The sequence below is a fragment of the Pectinophora gossypiella genome, chromosome 13 (genome assembly GCF_024362695.1).
Source record: "Pectinophora gossypiella chromosome 13, ilPecGoss1.1, whole genome shotgun sequence".
Taxonomy (NCBI): Eukaryota; Metazoa; Arthropoda; class Insecta; order Lepidoptera; family Gelechiidae; genus Pectinophora; species Pectinophora gossypiella.
Genome location: NC_065416.1, coordinates 6311657 through 6338296, shown reverse-complemented (window position 1 = coordinate 6338296; position 26640 = coordinate 6311657). Strand labels below are relative to the sequence as shown.

Sequence of the window (26640 nt, the reverse complement as noted above, 5' to 3'; positions counted from 1 at the left end):
TAGATTAACATTTTGTTATAGTTGTGCTATTTACTTCATATCAGGGTTATTATTGTGATACAATCTACCAAAATAAAACAGATTGTTTATCGATTTATGTTTTATTATTTGATAAAATTTTTAAGATATCAACAGGGTCCCCTTCAAGTACAAATTCGTGTTGAACAAATACCATAGAAAATTTCAAATCTACAACATTCGGCACACATTCTATCTTAACTAGAAATTAAAGGAAAGAAAATATTGCAGGTTGCAAAAGTGCGTTATAAATAAGCAACTTAGATACTTAAGTACCTTCCACATATCAGCCCGCCTACAAACCCAATTTTCGAACCACTAATCTCATTACTTATTAGGAAATACTTGTCCGTATATCTCCAAGCCACAGCCATTTAAATGAATTAGTCTACGTATATTTTTTGTACCACTGTTGTCTACTCGCTATGCAGTCTAATTTGCTTTCGTCATTAACAGAGGGGGAGAAATCTTGGACGGAAATCGTCAATATTGTCGTAGCAATCACTAACTACCTACCAAACGTATTTGTCGTGTGACTAGGAATTATGTTCCAACTTTGTTTCACGATCATTCAGTACACTTCCTCTTCTTCCTTCAAGCGGAGTATGTCAGATTTGTTCATGAAGTAGTATGATGGTTGTCGTCCTTTGAGGTCCTTTAGCACCCGCTTAGCTCCTGACCTGATCAGAATTCTACTAAGTGATTCCATTTTTTCCACTCCCATCGCGTAGTGCAGAGGCGTGCGTTCCAACTGTAATTAAAAACAGAGTTTTGATACTGGAAGTGTTTTCCAGAATTACGTAATTACCACCGCCCACCACCTATCACGTTGGTTTGGTCTAACAGAAGAGTTGGTGAGGTGTGGGTAAGTACCCATGCCATACCACACTGTACTTCAGCTTGCAATGGATGTACCTCTGACTAACTCAATTGGAATATAGCCGTGAGCCTATGTTATGATATTTTATTTGTAAATTGGTTGCAAGAATTAAACAACTGATAAACTGTCTGGTAGCCTACATAACGGACTAGTTTCTGAAAGCAGTACTACTATGAGGTAAGCCCTCGTTCTTCGTGGTTACACTTATTGAAACACGGAAGTTCTGCGAAGAGCTAATGTCGGTGGAATGGAGGCCTATCTAATGCGGCGGCAGTTGCGGTGGTGCGGCCATGTCTCCCGGATGTCTGATGACAGAGTGACGAAGTGCATCTTCTATTCGGAACTTCAGAGTGGCAAGCGGAAACAAGGCGGCCAAATTCTGCGGTACAAAGATGTGCTTAAGCGTCACATGAAACAATGTGACGTAGACCCGTTGCAATGGGAGGCGAAGGCAGCTGAACGGCCGTTATGGAGGCGTACAGTGAACACCAAGGTGTTTGACTTCGAGAAGGAGAGACTTCGGAAGCTCGATACAAAACGAGACGAGCTCAAGGCGCGACCACCTGCTGCCATAAATTATAACTATGTAGGAGGAGTGCTGACGTGCATTGAATGCGGTCGTACATTTAATGCTAAGATCGGATATGTCAGTCACTTGAGAGCAACGCTCTCATTAGTTGTCGAGTCGCTGTGGCCGAATACGGTCAGGAAGGATTATTATTATTATTTATTATTGTTACACCAGTGTAACAACGAGAAAGATTCCATTTTTGTTGGTACCATATTTGTAGATTGTAGTTGAAAAGCAGAGTTTCTCACGTCCTACAGTCATGGATCTATTATTTACAGTAGACAGTTATCTTTCAAGCAGCCCTTACATTGTCTCCTATACGCAAAAGTTCTGGACAGGTTTGCGCCAAGTCCGCGACAATCTCCTCGTGTTGCGCCAGCACGGCGACGTGAAGCGCGGTCCGGCCGAATGCGTTCATGCCACGAGCGAGAGTGCGGCCGCCTTCCGCGGAAATCGCCTCTTGGACTGCCTTGAGGTCTCCTCTCCTTATCGCGCCGTGTAGGGCTTCCCTCTGTTCCTGAATGAAAGAAGAAAAAAACTTTATTGCCCAAAAATCTATCCGCTATAAATCCTTTCTATTCAGACATAAAAAAATCTCTGTTTCTCCAGCTACTAATACGCTCTTCTACTGGTAGGAGCACGAGGACATGTTATTCATCCTTTTCAAAAAAGTTTTCTTTCTAGGTTCAAATGTTTGCGCCAACGCCCACCAGTCAGTGCGTTAGATATTTTTTTATGTAGATTGGTTGTTTACCTCGAAAGCCGGTATCGAAGCCAGCAGGTTGGTCATATCGTTGTCGCCTCGCTGCGCGATGACGTCAGTTATTGCCGCTCCGTCCTCGTCCACAACATCCAGTATGTGGTCGTATCCTTCCAGAAGCAACTGCATTATCTTCTCTGTGTTTCCTGTCAGCAAATCGTGATATATAATAATATAAGGATTTAATATAAAATAGGTAGACAATTTTGACTTATAAGAATTTGTATTCCAGAGTAGGTACCTAAATATAAAATCCCTACCCTATAATACCATTACACGTTGTAAGTTCTGTATGTGGATGATACAGTTGGTTTATACAACATAGCACGAAAGTACAGAATGTTATTTTCTTGATATTTTCATTTCTACTTATGTAACTGAGCTAATTAATGTTCAGCCAACCGGGCACCCTTACATAAGATAACCTATTACCTTTTACCAAAACAAAATAAAACTGGAAAAAATGTTTTTAGGCTATACCTCTTGCAGCCAGGTGCAGGACCCATCTATCGATCTCAGCCGTGTTTTCCAAAACATTTGCCTGTATGGAGACGTCATGGGCGGTCCTGTACAGCTCGTCACGGTATCCAAGACTTATGTCAGACTCTTGCAGTAGTTGGAATAGGGCGTTGCGGGTGTGGGTCCGCGCTGCCGCGAAGTGCAGCATCGATTGGCCGTGCTCATCCTGTGTGGCAACCTCAAGGCTTATTAGCAGGCAGTTGTTAAAACCACATTGGTTCAATTTATATTAATATTATAAATGTAAAATTACCTATTTATCTGTCTGTTACCATTAAAGACTATCGTTAGGCCGAATAGAATGAAAATTGGTACACGCCATTTTTAACCTAGATACGGATATAGGGTACTTTTCAAGGATGTTATAACATAACATAACATAAATACTTTGTTGCCCACACGAGCACAAGTACATTATATATGTACATACCATACATACATAGTACATTTCAAAAAAAGTAGTTAGTGATTTCAAACTTGACCCATAAATAATTTAGTCTTTGGGTGATCTGTGTAGCGACACTTACTCTATTGATACTGCTGAAAGCTGCTTCGGGGGCGTCAGGGCTGGCTTCAGGCTGCGGGTCGACGGCAATAACGTCAATAGGCCGGTGCGGGCGCGTGGAGGTACGCGCCGCGCTTCTCACGGCTTTTGACAGCTCGGCCGGTTTTGATGCCAGTGGTGGCTCCGGGGGCGGGTGGTCGTTCTCCACCTCGCCCGCTTCTCTTGTCACTACCACATTCGACTCCTGTTTAAAAAGTTGTTTCTAGAAAGCGTTCTTCTAAATATAAAAAAGCAGAGTAAAATATAGAGAAGAAGGACTCGTCGAACAGTGCAATTTAAAAACAAGAAGGATAGCTAATAAATCTTTAAAAATCAAAATTTGACATTCATCTGCGATTCATTCTCATAAATTAAATATTAGATAAAATAATTAAACAAAGTTTGTTTATCATCCAATAAAATTAAAATCGAAACTAAAGTTCTTCGTCGTATGCAAGATTTATAAAACACACATGCAAAAATCAAGCTCACCTGCGTACCTAATCGAGGTTTCTCATGGTCAGGGAAGTTTTGCAGGAAGCTGGCGAGAAATGCGACTGGATCCTTAGGCTTGACGTTAGCCACCTCGGTCAAACCTTTGATCAAAGGGTCGCCGAGAGCTGCAAATACATTGTCTTCGTCATTGTTCTTCCCTAGCACAGATTCCATTTTTAAACACTCAATTAAACAGTTTATAAATGCTTACACTTCGCGAGGTATCTGCCCTCGTCGGTTTTAAAGATGGGAATGTCCATGTGACCATTAGTTTCGTCACTGGTACCTGAAACCGATCAATTATTCAGTCGACCTTCGCTATGCGTGTGTGAGGTCAGGTGGTTTGGACACGTGTGTTTGTACATGAAAATGTACACCTGTGAGTGTGAGTGGGGGTAGATCAATCCACGATGTGGTGGCGGAAACATACCGGTAAGGCTCTATTAGCGTACACCGCTCATAATTGCTTTGAACACTTTTATTGATCGGGCGCTCAATAAATATTGTGTAGCGTCATTTATTATTCTGTAGCCTTCTACTTCGATGGACAAGCTATTCAGGTTACTATTAATTATTTAAAATTCTGTTTCTATGTAGCCAATGCGTCTGGCCTATTTGATTTATTTAATATGAACTTTAATTATGTTTCATGAAATACGAAGATATTATTAGCATTTATAAATTACAGTAACACAAATTACAATAAACAAACATACAATTATCTAATGTTGGAAAGACTGAGACGGCTGACAGTGAGCGTGCAGAAATGCAAAGCGTCAACAATTTAATAATTCAAAATCGTGAAAAGCGTGATCGTTGCAAACACGTCACTCAAAACTCACACGAACACGCGAACTCACATGTCTAGGAATAATGTTATTTTGTACTGACCTAAGAACTTTCAGGAGATCGCAAAAATCAAAGTTGGTACCACAGCCAAAGGTGCTAAATTCTGCACCTATAACATCTTTCCAACATTGGATAATTAAAACGTGCGTATTATGTGTTACTACTAAAATAGTGAATACTTTAAAATATATATTTGCTGAAAATCTTTAGTGCTGCTCAGGATTATCTAAATCAGATAAACTGCTTCTCTTCCTCTTGAAAATGTTTGTAAGCATCGTAGCGATATGAGCCGAGTTCTGCATCGACAAATCTTTTTCTAAGTGTAACAAATTGGAAGCTGCCGTTACGAAGTCGTTGAAGCAGCTTATTTCTGTGACACTTAAACATTGGTAGTTACTGATACGAGCTATGTCTGGGTCTAAAGTTTCCCGATATTGCAGACCTCTTACAGCGCATAAATGTTTCATATTTTCTATATCTTTTGACAATCCTGGAAAATTTGCAATTAAGCTGAAGCGAATTCCAGCTCCTAGATATGTTGGTCTACTAGATAGATGACCAAGCTTATAATCCCAGACAAAATCTAGTCGCTCGTGTAGGTAAGTCATGATATGTGTTATTTTACTAAAAGGTAAACCAAGTTCTCCCGGAGCATCGGCCGGTGTGGACACTAACACACGTACGTGATCATGTACGTTTATCCAAACAGCTACCGTTTTGTCGTCGTTAACAAACACACCTCGACCATATGGCCAGTGTGTACCGTGGAGACGAGTGCAGTCATCGATTTCGTCTCTATCACAAAGGGCTATTAAAAGACCGGACGAAGCTAATGCCGCACATATTTCTGATGGCTTCTCTAAGACTTCATTCAGTGTGTAATAATTTCCTCCCTTTTGATCGGATTCAGGATTGTTCTGCTCGCTGTATTTTGAGAAGTCTTCTTGCATCAATATTGTCGTAACGATTCTTTCGATGGTCTCTAACTGTCCTATTTTCAGGTTTAAAGGTAACTCAAAACCATCCAAATTGCGTGAACATTCTATTACTCCTGATAATACAAATTCATCACTTGGATCAACATTTAATTCTACTATGGGCTCTGCAGATTTCGTGAGAGGTTTATGCTTATCGAAATCGGTCGGCGGGTGCAAAGGCAAATCGGAATGAATGTTGATATTGTGAAGGTCTTTTAATAGTGGTGTCAAAAATTCGTGAAAAACGTCATAAACGTAGTAGTCAGGTGCCGTTATTCCACCAGGAAAATCTTCCTCGACAGTTTGAACTATATTTCTATTGTCTGGTAGTTTTTTGACTGCTGGCCAAATAACATCAAAGAGGTCGTGATCAAGTCTTGTAATCCTGTACTTAATTATGTCGAAAATGGGTCTTTTGAGAAATCTGCCTAACACAAGTGGTGGCGTTGATCTGTTAGAAGATGCTGAAAGTGGAGTGCGGGTTGGTCTGGCAGATGCTAGAAGACGATAGCAACGTTCTAAAGTATCCAGAGCTTCAGGAACATCCAAAACACGTCGAGATGATGCACGATCTTCTGGCACTACACATCATGATTAGTAAAAAAATGAATATTTACTACAAGTCAGTCACACATTTCAATTGTAAGAAATTAATAAAGTTCTTTTTAATTTACATACCTTTATCTGATAATATGCTTTGTGCTGCCTCTTCATCTATACCGAAGTCTGATAATAGTTGACTGTACGGCAATAAACTAGGATCTTTAAAGTAGTCTTCTGCTGATCGGCCGTTCTGTGTAGATTATACAAAAAAATATTAAAAACTAATCATTTGATTTAAAATTCGAGAAAGTAGTTTGGTTTGTTTGTGAATACTAACGTCATCTAAATCTTTAGAATTGGCACCAAGCTGCTGTAATAAATTGTAGTAGTGTCCATTATCTGGGAGAACAGCAGCATAATGTAAAGCTGTACGCCCTTCGAAGTCCACGGCAGATAATGTTTCCGGAAATCTGAAACGTACGGATCACAGATCATTGCTTTTTAGAGCACATCTTAAAACATGACTGGATCTGTGTAAAATAGGAAAATAGTACCTTCCTCCCAGATATTTCATAATATTTGTCTTTCCAAATACTGTTGCTATGTGTAGCGGTGTGGCACCATTTGGCGAAATTGGATCGCGAGCAATTGCGAATTTCCGCCGATCTAAAGCAGCCTGAAGATCTCTTATATTTCCCTCCCTTGCCGCTAGATGAACTTTGTTTATTTTTTGCTGAAAATTTGAATATCTAATATAATCTCAATATCGCAAACAGTTCCATATTCATATTTTTTTTTGTGATAATTACCATGTAAGTTGGTACGTTGTCTAGAAATGATTGCAACTCGGCGTTGGCTGCCCTTCTGCCAACTAATCTTGATCCTTCACCATTTAAAACTAATGTCGCTAACATTTCCATGTTTGCAGAACTTATTAATTCCGCTACTTCGGGATCTATTTCACTATCCTGTTAAAAGTGGAATAAACCATTTAGATGTCACGATCAAAATATTAATGATACAGAAAATAAAAATTAGAACAGGGTGACAGGCGTTCGCGATCTAAGTTGTTTCAACATATACTCTAAAAAGCAGGCAAATCAATTTTATGATGGTGGTGTTGTACTTGGTGTCTGTGAGGAACACAGTGCTACAACAACGGTTCTACTCTACTTAACACCACAATCAACTAATTAATTTACTTATTACCTTCATCACTTTCTCGTATTGACATGCTTCATGTATGAATTATACTTACAACGACAAGTATTTCTCCTTGAACTGTTTCGTCTCTTTGACTGATACTTGCATCTTCTGAATCCTGTTCAGCTTCCCCACTTATAATCCCTTCTATCAAACTTTCCTGCGTATTTCGGCCGTCGGTCTCGTTTCCTTAATTAGCAAAATAATTAAAAATATTGAGCTTGTCAGGGACCCCCGTGTAATTGTTGAGTATGGGTGTGGTTTATGTTTTTATTGTTTCGTGTGTAGTGCCAGAAGAGATTTTACCTCTCTTGGCACTTGCTGTGTCAATAGCTTCTGCGGTGCTTCGCTGATGGATATCGCTATATTCGGAATGAGAATCTCCTGGTACTTGTACGTCATCGTCATCTTCGTTGTGTTCGTGATTAATATTACCTTCAGTCGTCGCGACGCCACTTTCATCTTCTTCGTTTTTGTTTTCGTGTCCGTCTGTAGAATCTTCATCGTGACTGTCATTGCCAGCTTCTTCATTTGTGTCATGATGATCGTTGTGACCATCGCTTTCATTATCTGGTATAGAATCTTCGTCGTCTTTCTCATGCTCATTAGAAATGTCTTCTTTGGGATCATCATGTTTTTCATCATCTTCGGTCTCTACTTGATTATCCTCAGGTGATTGTTCAGTATCTGGTTCAATAGTTTTATGCTCTTCGTTCTCTTCATCATTAGTTTCTGATTCATTGTGTATGTCGTCATCGTCGTGTTCAACGCCCTCTTTATCACCATCCTCTTCTTGTTTTGTGTCTTCTACGTCTTCAGTGTTTTCAGTATTGTCTTCTTCATTCTCGGTTGTTTCTTCAACGTGTTCTTCATGGTCATCTGCCTTCTGTACGTCACCTTTCTCTATATCATTTTCTTCATCTACTTCAGTATCCTAAAATAAATAAAGTAAACTTTCATGCAAATGTTTACCAACAAGCGACGCAAATCAACGTTAATAACATTCCGTGGTACTGTGACATGCAATTCTCACCTTATTAGAATAATGGTTGCCATTGTGCCTTTTATCATCTAACTCGGGTAAAGTTTTTATTAACTCTTGCGTGCTACTGTTTTTCATGCCTCTGCGAGTGCTTATATTTTCAGAAATACTATTTGAGTTATTTTTTGACGAGATATTTTCACTTGATGCTTTAAAATTCTTCTTCCTAGGTTTCTTAGTATGTTCCACTATAGGTTCGGCATCCAGTAGTTTCCAGTCCCAAGAAGCTGGATAGGCACTGGATGGGGTCCTGGGCGCATCAGGTAGCGTACTGAATACACTTTTATCAATTTCTTGAGGTCTATTGACGTAATAGCCCGGAGTTCTATTTTTCTAAAAATAACAAGTGTATATTGTTATTTCAATGTCACTAATAACGTTAAAATCTAAAATAGATCTCGTTACATTAATTTTGTTCAAAGTCTTCCTAGATTATGAAGGCAGGTATAGTGCGTGCATGTTGTTTTGCAGTGTACTCTGTATGTTTCATACTTACGTTGTCAACGGCTCCCTCATCAGCTCCGAGGGTGACTAGAGTATTGTACATGTGCTGGTCGTCCCTTACTACTGCAGCATAGTGGAGTGGAGTGCGGCCGTCGTTGTCCACGTCGTTGATGCCATGAGGATACCTGTCTGCGATGTAGCGGAGTATGCCTCCGTGTCCTAAGCCGGCAGCCTGGAAATTAAAGTTTTCGACAGTTATTTTATTGAGCTTAACTTAAGAAACTAGAATTGAACTAGTATTACTCGTACGTAAGATCCTTTATCGGTTGATAAAATTTGCTAGGCAAATAAATCCGTAATTGATTTTTGAATACAATCGTGAAATGCGGGCTCTAATGCTGGTAGGTTTTTCTTTCTTGCCTAGTTTTCAAACAAAGTATTTCAACCAAACGAAAAAGAAACGTGGTCTTTCTAATTGTGTCTAATAAGAAGCGTAAATAGGTCATAAAACTAAGATCTAAGGTTCTCTTAAAGTGATAGATTTTATTTTAGGATAACATTATCGAAAATAAAAAAATACTCAATAAAATAGGTAATAAGCGATGTCTAATGGTCCAAAATAAACTATATTTCTTAAAGATTTTATTTGCTTTTTGATACCTTGTGCGTGACAGTCATGTTGTTCCCGTCTCTACTGGAGAGGATCTGCGCCGGCACAGGTTCCCCCGACAGCTTGATGAGACCTTCCAGATCGTTCTGCACCACTGCGTTGTGGATGTCGCGGATTGTGTTCTGAAAAGTGATAAGTAGATATTACTTTAAGAGTATAGCTTTTAAGCTTTATTGTTCGGTAGCAAGCTCTACACGGCGAATTATATTGAGGGTTTAGACGAATAGACGCAGCGAATGTTGTCTACGTGGATAAACGTCGTATTCCTATTGGTCAAAGTCCTCGATATATTTCCGCCGAGTGCGGCGTGGTTGTCGTGCTGCGAGGGCTGTAGTATAAACGATGGCTGTCAAGTGTATAATGTTTACTGGAGACAATATTCGAATGTGATTCAATGCCCTAATCAATATTTTAATGAGCAAGATGTTCATGTTCTGATTTGCCATCGTGAAAAGCAGCGTGATGCGATGTAGATATTACATAATACGTCACTTGTCATTCAGCATACTCTATACTAAGTGGCCTATAGAGATGATGTACCTATCATATAAGCAAGGAAATAATTCGTTAACTCATTGCAGCGATCGAGAATGATGAGTTACAGAATTGAATAGTCCGTATTTTCCGTAATACTGTTTTAACTGCTAATGTTACCTACCTCTGGGTTAGCTTGAGATCTTTCGTAGAGATAAGTCCTCCCTTGTTAACGTCCATTTTATGTTTGTAATGTAACTGTAAACCGTGTAGACTATAACTGACCATGATGTAGGGCACCGCCTCGAGGAACTTCTTGACGACGGGCTGGTTGGAAACCTCGCTGAGCAGCCGCGCGCCGTGCCCCTCCCACACGACGCGCTGCAGCTTGGCCATGTCACAGTCATGGCACCATATCCGGATATTGTGCCGCTTTATCACCAAACCTACAACGATTTCATGGTTGACTTTAGAGATTGATACCTAGCTAAGCACAAGGTTGTTAATCCGTGAATCGTTAAGTAACGAAGTTAATACTTTAAGAAACGAATTAAGTAGGTATTTTTAAGTTATGTTTAAACATTGTTAACGGGCTCGTTAATTTTTCATAAGTTCTTTAATTGTTAGTTATATATTATTATTTGCTAAATATTACCCTGCGGACCACGCGCAGCGCTGCAGAAAACACCATTATTTTATTATTTTTTTCAAGTTTTGCTTAAACAAGCATATAGGTACCAACATTTTTATAATAATTTAGTTACTAACACAACGATACAAAAAATGCAATGCAAACGGTTCGATACGTGGGTAGATTTAAACTTCGAACACTACGAATGACTCGGACGTATTTTTAGGAATCCCATTTATTCAATAGCTCTATAATACTCTACTTTTAAAGGTGACCTTTGAAATTGTACACGAAATTACTCTTTATCAGACTAGACGTTGGCATAGTCTAATGTCAGTGATTTAATATTTACATTGCAAAATGCATATCCGTTGTTTTGTCTTTCGGGGACGACGGAAACATTGGGTTTGGTTAGTGTCATTATGTAAAATCGACCTTGAAAGTCTGGGACGATTTGTGAACTTAGGCTAGAAAAGAATAGAGCTTCTCGAACATCTACTGAATACTCACGCATTTACTTTTTAATTGTGTATTTTTTATTGTTTATTTATACGTAGGTATCACTATCATTACAAACTTTCCTAATGAATGAATGAATGAAATATTTATTTCAGATATTTATCCATATTTTGTTAGTAATAGAAGACTATATCTAAGTTAGTAAAATTTATAATTTTCATTGGATGTCACATGCATGTACATCCAGTGAGTGAGGATGGGACTGTCCATCCTTTGTGAGACCACCTTCAGGAGACTGTTGCTGCTGCCCCACTGCACTTGAAACGCTTGTGTATCATCATGTATAAACATATATCTAAATTTGTTTTAATGATAAGGCCTTTGCCCATCTTTGTATTCATTTTCCTGTAAATATTTTGCGAATGTGAGTGCAATAAAGTGTTATATTGCAAAGTGAAAACCCGCAGCATGATTCTTTCTTTCGGTTAAGTATGTTAAATTTAATTTTCTCTTTGTGAATTTCCCTAAGTACGGGTGAGTGTTACGAAGGCAAAAAAGACCTTAAAGTTTAAATGAAGTACATTATATTGATGCTATGTACGTAGGTATATAAAGTTCAACCTTGTGAGTTGAAGGTAGGACATGATTGGACACGAGGACGATTTCAATTATATCGGAGCCTCGCTACTGCCGTCAATGGGAGCGATTCGCGGCACGCACCAAGCAAGTTCGCAAACCTTTATAGTTTAAGAATAAAAAGAAGAATAAAGCCCTAGTAGGGTTTGCTACGTGCTTTTGAAGGAAAACCTAACTGCTTTCCTTGAAGTGCTAGGTATCGTGTCGTTGTACTGTTAATATATTCTTTGCTAGCTGTCAAATTTACTATGTATTGTACTCGTTTGACGTGACGTGTATAGGTTTGCTTCTGATAGCATTAACTACTTGACCGGAATAGAGAGTTTAACTCTATTTTATTATATTATGTAAGTATTACCTTTTGTTTAAAACACCAAGTTTGAGTTTATTTAAATATGTAAGTAAGTACTTGAAGAAGTACACAAAATTATCACATGGACGGACAAATACCGATTTAATACAGAATATTGCTATTTAAAAATATGCCTAGGCAAGTACGGTGTTCCTTAAAAATGTTTACAATAGAAGAAAAATTTCAAGTATTTTGCTACTATTTCAACAATAAGTAACATATCTTTGGTATGGAAATCGTGTAGGGTTTGGCAATACGCCACTTCGCTCCGCCAAATAGCTTCAATTTAACACTTCATAATAACATTCTAGGTTAAATAATGGCCGAAACTTTCATAATTTGTTGTTTATGTGTCGTTTAAGGGTATAACTTACAATTAATAGGCTGTTGTATAAAAACTATCAACAATAAAGGTGATTTATAGTCTTAAGGCTCGTCCCTACAATGCGACTTTTGTCGAGCGACTTGTTTCTGGAGACATCGGGCGATATCGCACGACATCTAATCCGCGACTTTGCCATATAGTACTACTACTAAAAGTAGTACTTACTTCGTTTTTGGTAGTACTTAGTAGGATTACTTCTATAAGTAGTCGTCGGGTGAAAAAATAAGTCCGGTGACATCGTCTGGTATCGTCTGTCCGGTGTCTCTAGGGACACATGTCGCATGACAAATGTTCGCTTTAGATTATAAATTGACGTTTTACTATTAACTATTTTAGGATCCATTTTAGACGATGTATTTTAATGGAAAAGTTTAAATGAGTACATAGTTTTCAGTTAATTTTGGGTTAAAAATAAATCAAATTCACTGCGAGGGCGTCTATTTTTAAAATACATACATACATAAACCCACGCCTACTTCCCACCGGGGTATTTTAAAAATACAAGCTATTTATTGACCAAATGAAAGCAGGAATCTAATCTCTCATCACAAAAGCACTACAATTAATCTTCAGAAGCGAACGTTGCGTGGAAACTAAAACGCAGTGGAATAATTAACTCACATTTCACCCTCTTTAAAACGCACCACAATTTTTTTTATTTCCCCTGCGAACGATTCGCCTTGACCTCACTGATTGCAATTCTAAGTAATATGCCATACATTCATCAATCTTGCTCTTTTTATAGCTTCAAGCCTTTATTATATTCGATATATAATTTCCTTACACAATATGGAAATTAAGTGTTAATAAAGAACTCAAGCGATGAATTAAGAACTAAAAACGTGTTAAAAACTCTGTTATTAAAGTATTATGAAAGCTATAAATTCTAAGTAGCTGACTTCGTAATTATTTTTAAAGCATAACACGAACAAGTATTTAAAAAAAAAATGTTAACATTAAAAAAGAACACCCAAGGAAAATAAACATATATTTGACATACCTATTTCGGTGTAACATACTAGGAATCTACGTCAATTGACATTTACTTTTATTGTCCACCCACACCAGTATTAATTCGAAGAATTACGTCATTTGGTCGCGTCTACTAACTGTAGTAAAATTATATAAAAGATTCAATGAACTCTTTAATTAATGAATATTTCCACAAATAATGATGTTGAAAGCGTTTGTAACTAAGTAAACTTTGGGTTAAGTACTTAATCATTCGACATGAATGTAGCGATATGTTGTGAACCAGTGAACCTTTCGCCTCAAGATATTGTAATAATTATGTACATTCAAGAATATATTTTTCCAATACTTACTACTCAATTAGGCTGCAGTTGTAAAATGTAGAAACATGTTTATAATCTTACAATTTTACAGTGCAAAACATCAAGAACAACGTAAGCTCACGACCATATATTGGGGTAGTAAGAGGTACATCCATCGCAAGATGAACTAAATATCCATACCTTACTGAGCTTTCTGTTAGACCAACTTGACTGCGATAAGTATTTTTATCGTAACTATTTTAAAAAGCATAGATCTATGTATAAATGTATATATATAGATTTGTTTTAGCGATAAAGCCGCACTCATCATTGTATCGCCAAAAACGCGACAAAATGGGAGAAAATCACATCAAAATGTACATACATACATACATAAACTCACACCCGTAATCCCTAATGGGGTGGGCAGAGCCACAAGTAATCAAAGACAACTTGCAGCCACTGTTGATACGAAGTCCAAAGATGGATATGATGAGCCTTATGGCGATAAGGGATCAGCCTATCGCCCATAACATTAGTCCATCATGTTAGAGGACACAAAATGTAATTTTGTAAAAATGCGCTTATAAGGTGTCACTTTAGGGCTCGACTGCCTTGGGCTGATGGTGTAGCCATATAAAAGCATACCTAATTCCTTCAGACATTTTGGGATGCATTGTTATATCCACGTCAATGACGGACTTCCCAGGCTACGTTCACCAAAAACAATATAGATGGCGTTGTACAGCTTTTATTTTTTATTATTTATTTTCTCATTACTCGCGTACATAATTATTCTAAAATAAAATGTAATGGCAGAAGCATATATAAAAATAATCGTTGCTTGATATTTGGATCACATTATGCATAAATAATGATGTGGCTTCTCTTTATTTTGATGAGAGTAATAACGGGTGGGTGATGTAATTTTGCCTGGGTGTAATAAAAAAGGCCATTATTTATGCCCAAAAACAAATATAAAATGTTTGTTATCTATGAAATTAGAAGGTTAAATGAAGGAAAAACTGTACAGCGCCATCTATATTGTTTTTGAGGGACATTTCCTGGAAAGTTCTTCATTGAACACTATAAGCGAGTTTATCGAACGCCAAGACATTGAGCGCCTGTATGGGGTGTCAAGGCCGTAGGTTATATTATTCAGGCTTCGTCAGACAGACAGGCTTTAATGTTTAATGTGGCAGCGGCGATCGATAGCCGGCCATATGACCCACCCATCTAGGACATCCATTTGTAACCCTACGTATGTTGATACATCACAACAATACTTTACAACAACAATTGTAACCGAGTCAATAAGGCGGCAGCTGCCTAACAAACTTCTTATTTGGCAGGGATATCTCCGAAACTACTTCAATTAAACTTTTTTTTATGTATTCGAAATATTTATTTGCGCTAATCGAGATGTTTCTGATTTTTAAAAATATAAAAAGCTATATAAATAAATATAAAAGAAAATCATCAAAATTGGACTTCATTGACTCCACTATTGACTCTTTATAAGCTGTCCCAGAATCATGACTCAATTTTGAATGTTCATGTAACGTTTATTTCAGCGTTAGTTAGTGACTGGTGAAAATGCAACATTATAGTTTAACATTTGTTAAACGTATTTTAAAAGACAACGTCATCAAAAGCTTTTTCGTTAGTGCGTGATAGCGTGCGTCGAGAAAAGTTCTAGAAAGTATAAAATTTTCTACACACAGTCTGTATAGGTGATACTTACATTTGTTGATTGGTAAAAAATCGTTTCATAAAAAAATATCCAAAAGCAAAAATTGGCTTTCGTGCATAGACAAATGCGCAGCCAAGCACTTTTTTTCTCGTGCTATCATTCTGACACCCAAAAAAAGTGCATCTACTTATAACTTCAGTTTGACCTCTTTATTTTACTTTTTTATCATTTAAACATAAAGCACCAACATGACAAGGGTCTTGTTTATTTATCTTGTCTTCGCCGATAATATCTACAAGACCTACGGTGGCGTAGCATTGCTACGGGCGCAAACTACGTCGTAGCACTGCATAAATTCGTAGCAGATACGCCATGCTTGAAAATGTTTAATTTTATTTATTTTGTAAAAATACTTCGGTTTAATAAAATGTTATTCTTTTAAATATTTTTTACTTAATTTCGTTTTTTCATATCTTATTCGGTGTACTTATGTTTTAACATAACCGCGTACTAAACAGATAGTGATTATTTTTATGACTCAATTATACTTTATGAGATCATAAAGACTCAACATGTTGGATCATAATAACAGTATTTACAGACATCATTTTTTAAATTCTGCTGTTATATAGTAACATTTTGGAACACTTCTAAGTATCTACTCCGCTCAAAACAACTTTAATTACAAAAAATAAGCACCATTTTCAACAGGGTTTTGCTGGTCTATTCATAAATAACTCGCGCACGCAAACAATCCTCTCTAATAAGGACAAGAAGGCACAAAATGAGCGACGCAACAAGTTCGCGTGTGAAGTTTGAGCGGTAGTCGAGATTAACATAAGTAATGGCAACTTTTACCGAACACGTGGAAAACAAACGGACCCGCTCGCCTGATACCATCTCACGCATTTTAGAAAGCGTCGTTAAGGTGTTCGGAACAGCCATAAAGATATTATGTAATTTATTTCATAATAGTTTTTAGAAATCCTTTGTTATTGATGGAGTAACCCTTACATAGTCGAAAGTCGAAACTTTTGATGACAAGTTCTTATCTTAAAAACTACAGTTCTTGAGAAATATTTTATTTATTATTTATTTATACAGTATTTATTCTAAATTTATTGGAACAGGAATTGTTAATAGGACAGATAAAAGGAACATGAGAAGATTCGTATTGTGTTTCGAAATATATTGTTAATAATTCTCAAGTTCATTTTATAGGTTGGGGTTTCACAATCGTTTTGAAAAATAAAATACTTATAATAAGTACTTGTATAAAATATTAATCAATTCTTTTTAAAGTGGAAATGACCAAAGATAGCACATTACTTGTTAACAGATGTATTAGTATATCTACTTTATGTTATGTAGTCAAGAGCGATTGTGCTTTTCGTTAAAGTTATAACATGTTATTTTACCATTATTATTCTTACGTTGCTCGTACCTATTTAATTTATGTACCGGACCCTATTAAGCGTTAGCATTCTTGACCAAGCGACAGTTAAAGATTAAAAATAGAATAACTTATAACCCAACAGATTATGTCGGGAATGGCTAATTATTTCAAGGGTAAAGATAACTTTGATGGTCTCATGGGATGGATGTACTTCTGACTACTTCAATAGTCGAGAACTTATGATGTTTTTTGTTTACTCTGTAAACGAGTACCGTATCTGTGTAACATGCTGTAGGTCGACATACGTCAGGAGTGCAATAGAACTAAATTCAGTACTTAAATCCCTATTTAAACATCTTACGGATAGGATCTCTTAACTGTTTTAAAATATAATCATTTTAAGCGAACTCCACTCCCACAGACAAACCCAGGAATTGGTTTGGGGGGTTTTTATTGTATCAATGTTTTTGTATCCTTATGAAAAATAAACATTTTATTTACTTCCTTACTTATATTTCGTGAATGTAAAAATAGCGGCTAGGGGAGTGGAAGGCTTAGGTAAAAATATTCATGATTAGGTTGTATTAAGCCGCGCCTCGCGACCAAGCCTTCCTCTGCACGCTAATGAAATTATGACCATAATCTAATGTGGCATCAATGCAGGCTATCAACCGGATGACTAACTAAAATTTCATGACAAGCCAGTTTTTTAATCGTATCGAACATTCTGGAAATTTAATTTATACAAAATAAGTATTCAATTGACGCCATTGCGTCGTGTATTGTGTCTTCATGCGTCGAGTATGCGGTACATAAATAAATGATTAACCTATCATTAAATAAATGTAACCGGTACTACGGCATAAGCAATTAAATAAAATTTAAAATGAAAATCGTATTCTTTTTTTTTGACTTGACTTATTGTAGACTAGCTTTTGCCCGCGACTTCGTCCGCGTGGCGTGTTATATAAGAGAGAGATCTTTGTGTGTGTGGGAGTGCATATCAAATTTCAAGCATCTAACTTATGCAGTTTAGATTTTTTCATACAATTTTTTTCCCAATAACTCCCATTTTTCAAAATACAGCCAAAAATTAACTTTATATTTACTAAGGTATGCATGCATGCTAGATTGAATCAATTGATTGAATTGATTTTTTTTAATTGATTGTTCATTGAGTTTTAATTTTAATACACACTTCCTCTCTTCCCTTCAACGTTGCTGTGCCCCACAGGGTCCATGTTTTAGTTCCTATGCCTATGTAACACCCCATTGTACTACATGGAATGCAATAAATAATTTAATTGAATTGAATTGAAAACATCTATCTTACGCGGTTTCGATTTTTTCATACAAATGTTTTTTTCCCGCTAACTCCCGTTTCCGTGGGAATTTTGCAATATCCTGTTGCAACTAAGCGTTAAGTTAACTAAGGTACCTGCATGCCAAATTTCAAGCGTCTAACTTAAGCGGTTTAGATTTTTCATACAAAAGGATTTTCCCGCTAATTTCCGTTCCCGTGGGAATTCCGGGAATTCCTTTCTTAGTGCACCTCTACGGTACCTAAGCTATGTCTCTTCCAAATTTCAAATGCCTACGTTTAGCCGTTCAGGCTATGCGTTGATATGTCAGTCACTGAGTCAGTCAGTTTCTCCTTTTATTTAGATTTGATTTTTTCATACAAATGTTTTTTCCCGCTAACTACCGTTCCCGTGGGAATTTTGTAATATCCTGTTGCATCTAAGCTTTAAGTTTACTAAAGTACCTGCATGCCAAATTTCAAACGTCTAACTTGAGTGGTTTAGATTTTTCATACAAAAGGATTTTCCCGTTAATTCCCGTTCCCGTGGGAATTTCGGGAATTCCTTTCTTAGTGCACCTCCACAGTACCTAAGGTACCTGCATGACAAATTTCAAACGTCTAACTTGAGTGGTTTAGATTTTTCATACAAAAGGATTTTCCCGCTAATTCCCGTTCTCGTGGGAATTTCGGGAATTCCTTTCTTAGCGCACCTCTACGGTACCTAAGGTATCTGCATGTCAAATTTCAAACGTCTAACTTGAGTGGTTTAGATTTTTCATACAAAAGGATTATCCCGCTAATTCCCGTCCCCGTGAGAATTTTGGGAATTTCTTTCTTAGTGCACCTCTACAGTACCTATGGTACCTGCATGCCAAATTTCAAACGTCTAACTTGAGTGGTTTAGATTTTTCATACAAAAGGATTTTCCCGCTAATTCCCGTTCCCGTGGGAATTTCGGGAATTCCTTTCTTAGTACACCTCTACGGTATCTAAAGTACCTGCATGACAAATTTCAAACATCTAACTTGAATGGTTTAGATTTTTCATACAAAAGGATTTTTCCGCTAATTCCCGTTTCCGTGGGAATTTCGGGAATTCCTTTCTTAGTACACCTCTACGGTAACTAAGGTACCTGCATGCCAAATTTCAAACGTCTAACTTGAGTGGTTTAGATTTTTCATACAAAAGGATTTTCCCCCTAATTCCCGTTCCCGTAGGAATTTCGGGAATTCCTTTCTTAATGCACCTCTACGGTATCTAAGGTACCTGCATGCCAAATTTCAAACGTCTAACTTGAGTGGTTTAGATTTTTCATACAAAAGGATTTCCCTTCACTACTCTGCTCCTATTGATTGTAGCGTGATGAAATGTATACTATAACCTGTCCAGGAGTTTGAAGAATAATTGTACCAAGTTTCATTAAAATCCGTCCAGTAGTTTTTGTTTCTATAAGGAACATACAGACAGACAGACAGACAGACAGACAGACAGACAGACAGACAGACAGACAAAAATTTTACTGATTGCATTTTTGGCATCAGTATCGATCACTTATCACCCCCTGATAGTTATTTTGAAAAAATATTTAATGTACAGAATTGACCTCTCTACAGATTTATTATAAGTATAGATTTGCCGCAGATGGCATAAACTACTTGGCCGGACAAATGGGGAGCGTTAAAAGCTCTTACCCGGTACAATGTTTAAGACAACAGGCCTGAGGGTGTCCAGTTGGGCGCGAACCTCGGCTCAGGGCGTCGTCTGAGAGGAAAAATATTTGAAAGAATTAATCGACCCTGGCGGGTCGATAGCGATAAGTGCTGAATGAGGGAAATCGTCGACCACGCCGGTGGGGTCGGTATCGGGGTCCTGAAGTGTTTGGTGTCGCGAGCTGATTGGTTGCCTCTATGGCTAGAGAAAATCCTATTCAATTGGAAGCGGTAACGGAAAAAACTTACGTCGACTGTGCTATTTATTATTTTATTTGTCCTATTTTATTTTTGTATTTTACTTATTTTTATTGAAAGGTGTACATGTATGAATGATACTTAAGTTATTTATTACACATTATGTTGGTTCTTTATTACGAGTCGATCGATAGGACATTAGAATACGTGATTTAAAATAACTTTAAAAGTTATTCAAATAAGTACTCGGAAAGAAACAGTTCTTTAGAAAATAATAGTAAATTAAATAAAGGTACTTATACCATTATTTAAATTCTAATAACCTTTGAGCTATGTTAGTAATAAGTTGACTTTTCTTTCTACTAATTTTCCACACCAGAAATGATTGTGCAATATGTTGACGTACGTATTTGTAACCTAACGAGTTTCCAACTTTCTTCAAACTTCCGAAACTGACTAGATTATAAGCTTTGCAATAAACTATTTTAATAGCACATTAAAAATGACTTTTATCTTGAAGGGTGCTTTAACCATTTTTTATTTTATTTTGTCTATACTCGTATATCTTAAGTGTTTCACATAGTTTGTGCGATAAAAAATGATATATAAAAAAAAACCGATTCGGACGTAGAGTTCTTTTCAATTTTCGAATACAGAAATGAAAAGAAAAAAAAAAACAAAGTAAATTATCTTTTCTGACCTGGCGGGTTCTTTGCTGGGTCAGGCGGCATGTCCTCCGAGGCGGGCAGCGCGAGCAGAGTGCGGGCGGGGCCGCGGTAGTGTGCGGGCGTGCGGCCGGCCGCGTCCCGCGCGCCCCGCGCCGCGCCCGCGCCCTCCAGCAGCGCCGCCGCCACAGCCTCGTCGCGACACGCTGCCGCGTAGTGCAGCGGCGTGCGGCCCTCCTGGCCACACCAATGGTCGTCAACCACTTACTTACAATGGGATGATTAGAAACAGCCGTACATCGCCTAGCGCGAAAGAGACAAGAGATTATGTATTTATCATTATTACAACTATTTGTTATCAGTCATCATCATCATTTGTTATCTTCAGGTTAGGTAAGCGGACCCTGTGAGAAACGGGGTAACGCTAGGGACATTTATTTATTTATTTAGATAGGTATACCAACAGTACACATAATTGTAAAGTTATAAAATGCATATCTTAAATTAGCTGATGATAATGATAATCATTTGTAACATAATAGTATACATGGTAGTGAGATTTGTCTCTTTCGCACTAACGGTCCACAGCTTAGAACGAAGAGAGGAGAGATATCTCAGTCTAATCATGCTACATTAAAAGGGGGATTATCTTAGTAAGATGAAGTTAATACAAGAAAGGCGGGTGGTGATTCCAAGGCCCTTGTGTATAATTTCCCTCATGAAACACAGTGTCTCTTGCCGCTTTCGTCTAAACCTCGTCTAACAGGCATAAGTACATGAGATTCCTAGGCCAAGTCACATTAAAAAAAAAACATATGGTCACATGTACATAGCGATGACTTTATTTCGACTTCCTATGAACCTCATACCTAAACCAGTATGGTTTCATCTATTCATGTTCGTCGGTTGAGAGTTCCCTTGACATAGTCTTTTTCAGGATGTATCAAATTTCATCACCTTATATTCACCTAAATATATATTGCACTAATACTCATAATCTCAATCTGGGTAGACAGAATTGTCAATCATCGAACACGAACACCTAATTTTTGATCATTTCTTTTTCTGCCTATCCCACTGGATTGAATATATTATTCCATTATTCGCTTCTATAATGGACAAGTATGCACAGACATGTAAGGCATGCGGGATTTTAGCTAATGGCATAGCGTGATACGTTTATAAATTCCCCACATAGCTATATTTCATAAATATTTTCACGACATTCAAAGCTGAAATGAAATATGGCACTTATGTGGTTGCGGTAATTTCATGTGACGTGAGACGTGTACCATATACTTGTTGATTAGTCCAAAACCTGTTACATAATAAAAATAAAAAATACATAAGTAAGCATCAAAGAATCCGTCCATATTCGTCGCACTGCTAGGCACAGGTTTCCATACATGGAGTGGAGGCATGGAATATACTGCTGAGGTCGGTCATCCACCTCACAACCCACACGAGAGAAGATTAGAAAGGACAGGACGTTATGCCGGCGTGTGTGTATAAAACGATTGATGAATGTGGACTAAGTCTGAGAAGAATATCAGAGAAGAAAATGGAATTCCATAGTCTGCTTACCCCGCTGCGAAATATTTGTGCGTTTAAGTATGTAACAACCTCTGTGGTCTAGTCTCACAATCTTGAGGTCTGGATTGGATTTCAATTTCGTCGAAATCTTCATTTGTGACTTTGTCAGATTGCTTTTGTTTGGCAAAGATATTATAGGATTGAATCACCTTGATTGTTTGAAAAAGTAAGATGAGTCCATGCTTCGGAGGACACATTAAGCCGCTGGTCTCGGCTATTAGTATTAAAAATATTTCCGCTAACCCGCAGTGGAGCAGCGTGGTGGAGTATGCTCCATACTCCCATGGAGGGGAGGCCTGTGCCCAGAAGTGGGAAGTGTATAGTGTATAGGCTGTTTAATGTTTATGTGTTTGTGTGTATAAGATAGGCATCTTTCCGGGCATATCGTCCTATCGATGCCAACGCTCTTACCACTAGACCACGGAGGCTATTACAAACATAAAGAATATTTGCATGAAGTATATTTGATACTATATTTTTTTTATTTTATTTTTTTTATTTCTTTTTATCTAAGTTACCGCATTGGGCACGTGCCTGTATGGTAACTTATAGTTGTAATTATTAGATAATAACTTCGCGTCTATTTCCCACCGGGGTAAACAGACAATGTTTTGCTGCTTAGTATAACGCATTCAATTCATTGTTAGCCCAACAATGTAATGACATAATAAATCATTATTCTATTGCATTCCAGCGCTCATGATGTTATCAATGATAAATGAATGTGAGAAATGCCATCAATCATTGACTTTTAGGTAATTTCGTGTAATATTTAATGTTTTTGTTGTTTGAATTTAATGAATTAGTCAACACATACATATATGAACTCACGCCTATTTCCCACCGGGTGAGCAGAGAGTATGGAATTCCATTTGCTTCGATCCTGACACACTTCTCTTTTTTCTCGACGTTCATCTAGCGTTTCATACACGACCTCCGGTACAGAGTAGATTGTACCGAACCTTTTCTAAGGACATCTCCAATTTGATCAATGAACGTCCTTTTAGGAATAGGTCAATAGTTATTGCACTTAAAACAAACATTAAAATAAACAATTATAATCAGTTACGGAGCACAATAGGCATAGTAAATTGTAAAATATAATATATTATAATACAAATACGTAATTGGCGAGGAGTGAGTGTATAATTAATTAAAATTAGCAATCTACAAAGTGAATAATGTATCACATTTTATGGTTCTGCCTACCCCCGATAACAAATACGGGCGTGAAATGGGAACATAGATATAAACAACATGATATGTTTGTCCGTATACTAGACTGAGGTTGACATGAAATCGATGCCTAATCACCCACCTATATAAATCTAGATCGAAACTATCCATTTAGGTACCCTAAAACGTCAATGAATATTTTATACTGAAATACCTAGAACCAATTGCGCAGGTGATGTACCAATTACACATCTATCTAATCGATGCTTCTAAAATATAGTAATATGCTTCGAAAAGCTCAGAAAATTATTGTGTTAGCTGAGAAAACTCGCTACGTAAACACACGTAGGCGATGCTACGGCGTAGCACATCCGTAGCAGTGATGTAGTACGCTCGACGTAAGAAAACGGGAAGTGGAATTTTACGACTGGGAAATAAAAAATATAACAAATAGTAAGTAGGTACTCACAGAATCTCTCTGATGCACTAACTCCGGGTAATTCTTGACGAGGTATGTGGCGATGTCAATGAAGCCGTAGTATATTGCTTTGTGCAGTAAGCCCACGCCGGCTTCGTCGCGGCACATCACGTATTTCTTACGGTTGTAGTCTGAATTTAGTAGCTCCTGTGTATTAAATGGAGTTCAAAGAATTGGGTAAGACATTTTATGGTTAAGTACTTTAATTTTTTGTGAAGACCGGAAAAGCAAGAATTAAATAAAAGTATCTGGTCGCGAAAATATGGTACGTAAAGGCCATTGTTGGGATAAAAATTATGAGTGAAAGTAATAAGCATATTCTCTAGGATTTTGTGAGTGGTACAAACAGGCAGCGGACGGCATTGCTTATGAAACCGCAAACAAATTCCTTGAATATAATGGACGAACCGAGTGGTACCTTCCTTGTATGCTTGTGTACGTACCTGTATAATAATCAGAGTGTCTAGATGATCAAATTAAAAAAAACATTCAAAAATATCTTTATTCAGTAGGTAACATAGTTACATTTTGAATTGTAATTTTTTACATAACGAATGTCTCATCCACCTAAAATTACTGCATACTGATAAATATATTATGCCAAAAACAAAGTACGCCTATGATCTGTGCTCATTGAATATTTAAATGACGGTGCGAGTATGTATGTGATATGAACGTTGAGGAACCAACCAGCAATACCTGAAGCTCGAGCAGCGATCCCTTCTCCACTGCTTTATGCAGCGCCTCACACTTGGCGACGAGCGCGGGCAGGTGGCTGGACAGCGGCAGCGCCTGCTGCAGCAGCCGCCGGCCCTGCCCCGCCAGCACGGCCCGCTGCAACTTGCTGCTCACTCCGTCCCGCGCCCACTGCCGCAGCTGCGCAGCTGACGCCGCCTCCACCACTACACATCACAACAGTAACCACATGAAATGAATAAAGTCAAGGATTTTGAGATCTGCTACGCTGTGCTAATGTCTAATATATAGTAATAATAATTTTGGCTTCGGACTCCGCATGCCTTCCAAAAGTCCCGGACTCCATAGGCCCGTGATATGGAAACGACATACAAATAATTGTAACATAAATTAAGCTCACGACTATATCCCATTTGCGGTAGTCAGAGGTACATCCATCGCAAGATGAACTATGTACCCACCCCTCACCGAGCTTTCTGCTGTTTTTATTGAACGCACATTCACAAGTTATTTATTAATAGGAAAACTTATTATAAGGTGGGAAGAGGCTTATTTAAAAAACTGTAAATGACTATGTACATATGCTGCAACTTGCTGTTCGCGCCCCCGCGGCACGTGTCTTGGATACCTGACATTGTAAATTCCTAAGAAAATATGTGAATCCTACAACATCATTCTTTCTCAGCAGTCTGAGAATAAGCTTTTTTTATTCATCAATTCGCCGTTAGACGGATAGCATGACCTTCCTAAGACACGACTCTTAAACTTACCCTGTGAAGTCACAAGCTCATAAGCAGAATCAACGTTGTCGACCGGTAAAGATTTAAGAGCACACACAGCTTTACCGCCGAAACAATATTCAACACTAACCAGATTTTCAGACTGCGTTGTGTTAAAATAAGAAACCCAGCGCATAAGAAGGGAATAAAACTACCTTTTTATTTTACTAGGTGATTTGGAAACTTAAGGTTACGACTGTTAAACGGTAAGTTTATTACTGAAATAAGGAATAAAGTTGTTTTGTTTACTTACAGCAGGAGGCAACACGATTACGAAAAAGGTGGACAAATATAAATTGAATATTATATCGATAGTTCGCAAGAGGGTTGTGAACCCACATTAGATATTATCTTATTCACGTAATAAGGTAGTTTCTAACTAGTCAAATTAGTTTTTTTTTTTCACTAAACGTAAAAACACGAAATTACTATGGAATTTTTATGAAAAAGCCTGTGACGTCATAGAAAGAAGTAAACGTTTTTTGTCACCTTTAGATCTGTTTTTATTTAGTAATCAGAATTTCATAATTTACATTTGACCTAGGAAACTACCCAATTCTGGTATTTTGGAGACCCATTCGTCTATTGAAATTAAAACACAGAGAACCGAAGGATTTACGAGTGCGGGTACTCTTTCGCGTCACAGTTATGATGCATTCATATAAAAGCTTAAAACGCACGTTTAGTATAAAATTCGACAATACACTGCCATGTTTGTGGAGTGCAGGCGGCTTGAGACTGCAAACAGATGGAATCTACACCATAATTCGGTTGGAAGCCGTAAAGAAGTTGTCAAACACTTTACTCGATGAAAGTCGATAGCAGCGCCCCATATCACGCGACCAACATCTGAGACACAGAGTGTTCGAGTTTTAGGAAAATCTTGAAGATTTTAAATTTAAGCATATATATCCATAACATATAAGCGTATAAGCATAGGTATATGTCTTAAAACCTAGGTCCATAACCTAGCTCTTAGGATTAGGTATGTAGTAGGTAATTTATTATTAATAAATCACATTCATCATCTCATTAGCGTTATACTGTTTCTCACAGGGTGCGCTTACGTAACCTGAAGATTGAGGGGTCCGATTTTTTTTGTTATTACTTAATAAATAAATACTTTATATGGGTAAGCTAATATTTTATTACTGGTAATCAAACGGATGAGCCTCGAATCTTTTCATTCTGTTCCACTGCTGGTAAATTGAATGTTAGTAACAACCTG

General features: G+C 37.6%; 2 protein-coding genes across 2 annotated transcripts; both read right to left on the bottom strand.

Moving 5' to 3' along the window:
- Window positions 1–115: 115 nt before the first annotated feature.
- On the bottom strand, window positions 116–25569 carry LOC126372085 (uncharacterized). The gene is made up of 21 exons (XM_050017624.1): window positions 25404–25569; window positions 24637–24839; window positions 23929–24084; window positions 20726–20927; window positions 10275–10435; window positions 9506–9637; window positions 8898–9077; window positions 8393–8734; window positions 7666–8293; window positions 7415–7548; window positions 6966–7124; window positions 6711–6889; window positions 6494–6626; window positions 6292–6406; window positions 3999–4073; window positions 3785–3912; window positions 3276–3497; window positions 2710–2914; window positions 2224–2375; window positions 1777–1986; window positions 116–769 (listed from the first exon to the last, which is right to left on the bottom strand). Exons 1-21 carry the CDS (start codon window positions 25546–25548, stop codon window positions 590–592), a joined length of 4041 nt encoding a protein of 1346 aa, XP_049873581.1. The 5' UTR covers window positions 25549–25569; the 3' UTR covers window positions 116–589.
- Window positions 4679–6248, bottom strand: LOC126371919 (arginine kinase). The gene is made up of 2 exons (XM_050017365.1): window positions 6245–6248; window positions 4679–6194 (listed from the first exon to the last, which is right to left on the bottom strand). Exons 1-2 carry the CDS (start codon window positions 6246–6248, stop codon window positions 4843–4845), a joined length of 1356 nt encoding a protein of 451 aa, XP_049873322.1. The 3' UTR covers window positions 4679–4842.
- Window positions 25570–26640: the final 1071 nt, after the last annotated feature.

Coding starts and splice junctions, on each gene's coding strand:
- LOC126372085 (XM_050017624.1), bottom strand. CDS start 25,548: ATGCGCTGGGTTTCTTATTTTAACACAACGCAGTCTGAAAATCTGGTT. Junction 9,078..9,505: donor ACATGACTGTCACGCACAAG/GTATCAAAAAGC, acceptor TTTAATTTCCAG/GCTGCCGGCTTAGGACACGG. Junction 2,915..3,275: donor CTTTCAGCAGTATCAATAGA/GTAAGTGTCGCT, acceptor GTTGCCACACAG/GATGAGCACGGCCAATCGAT.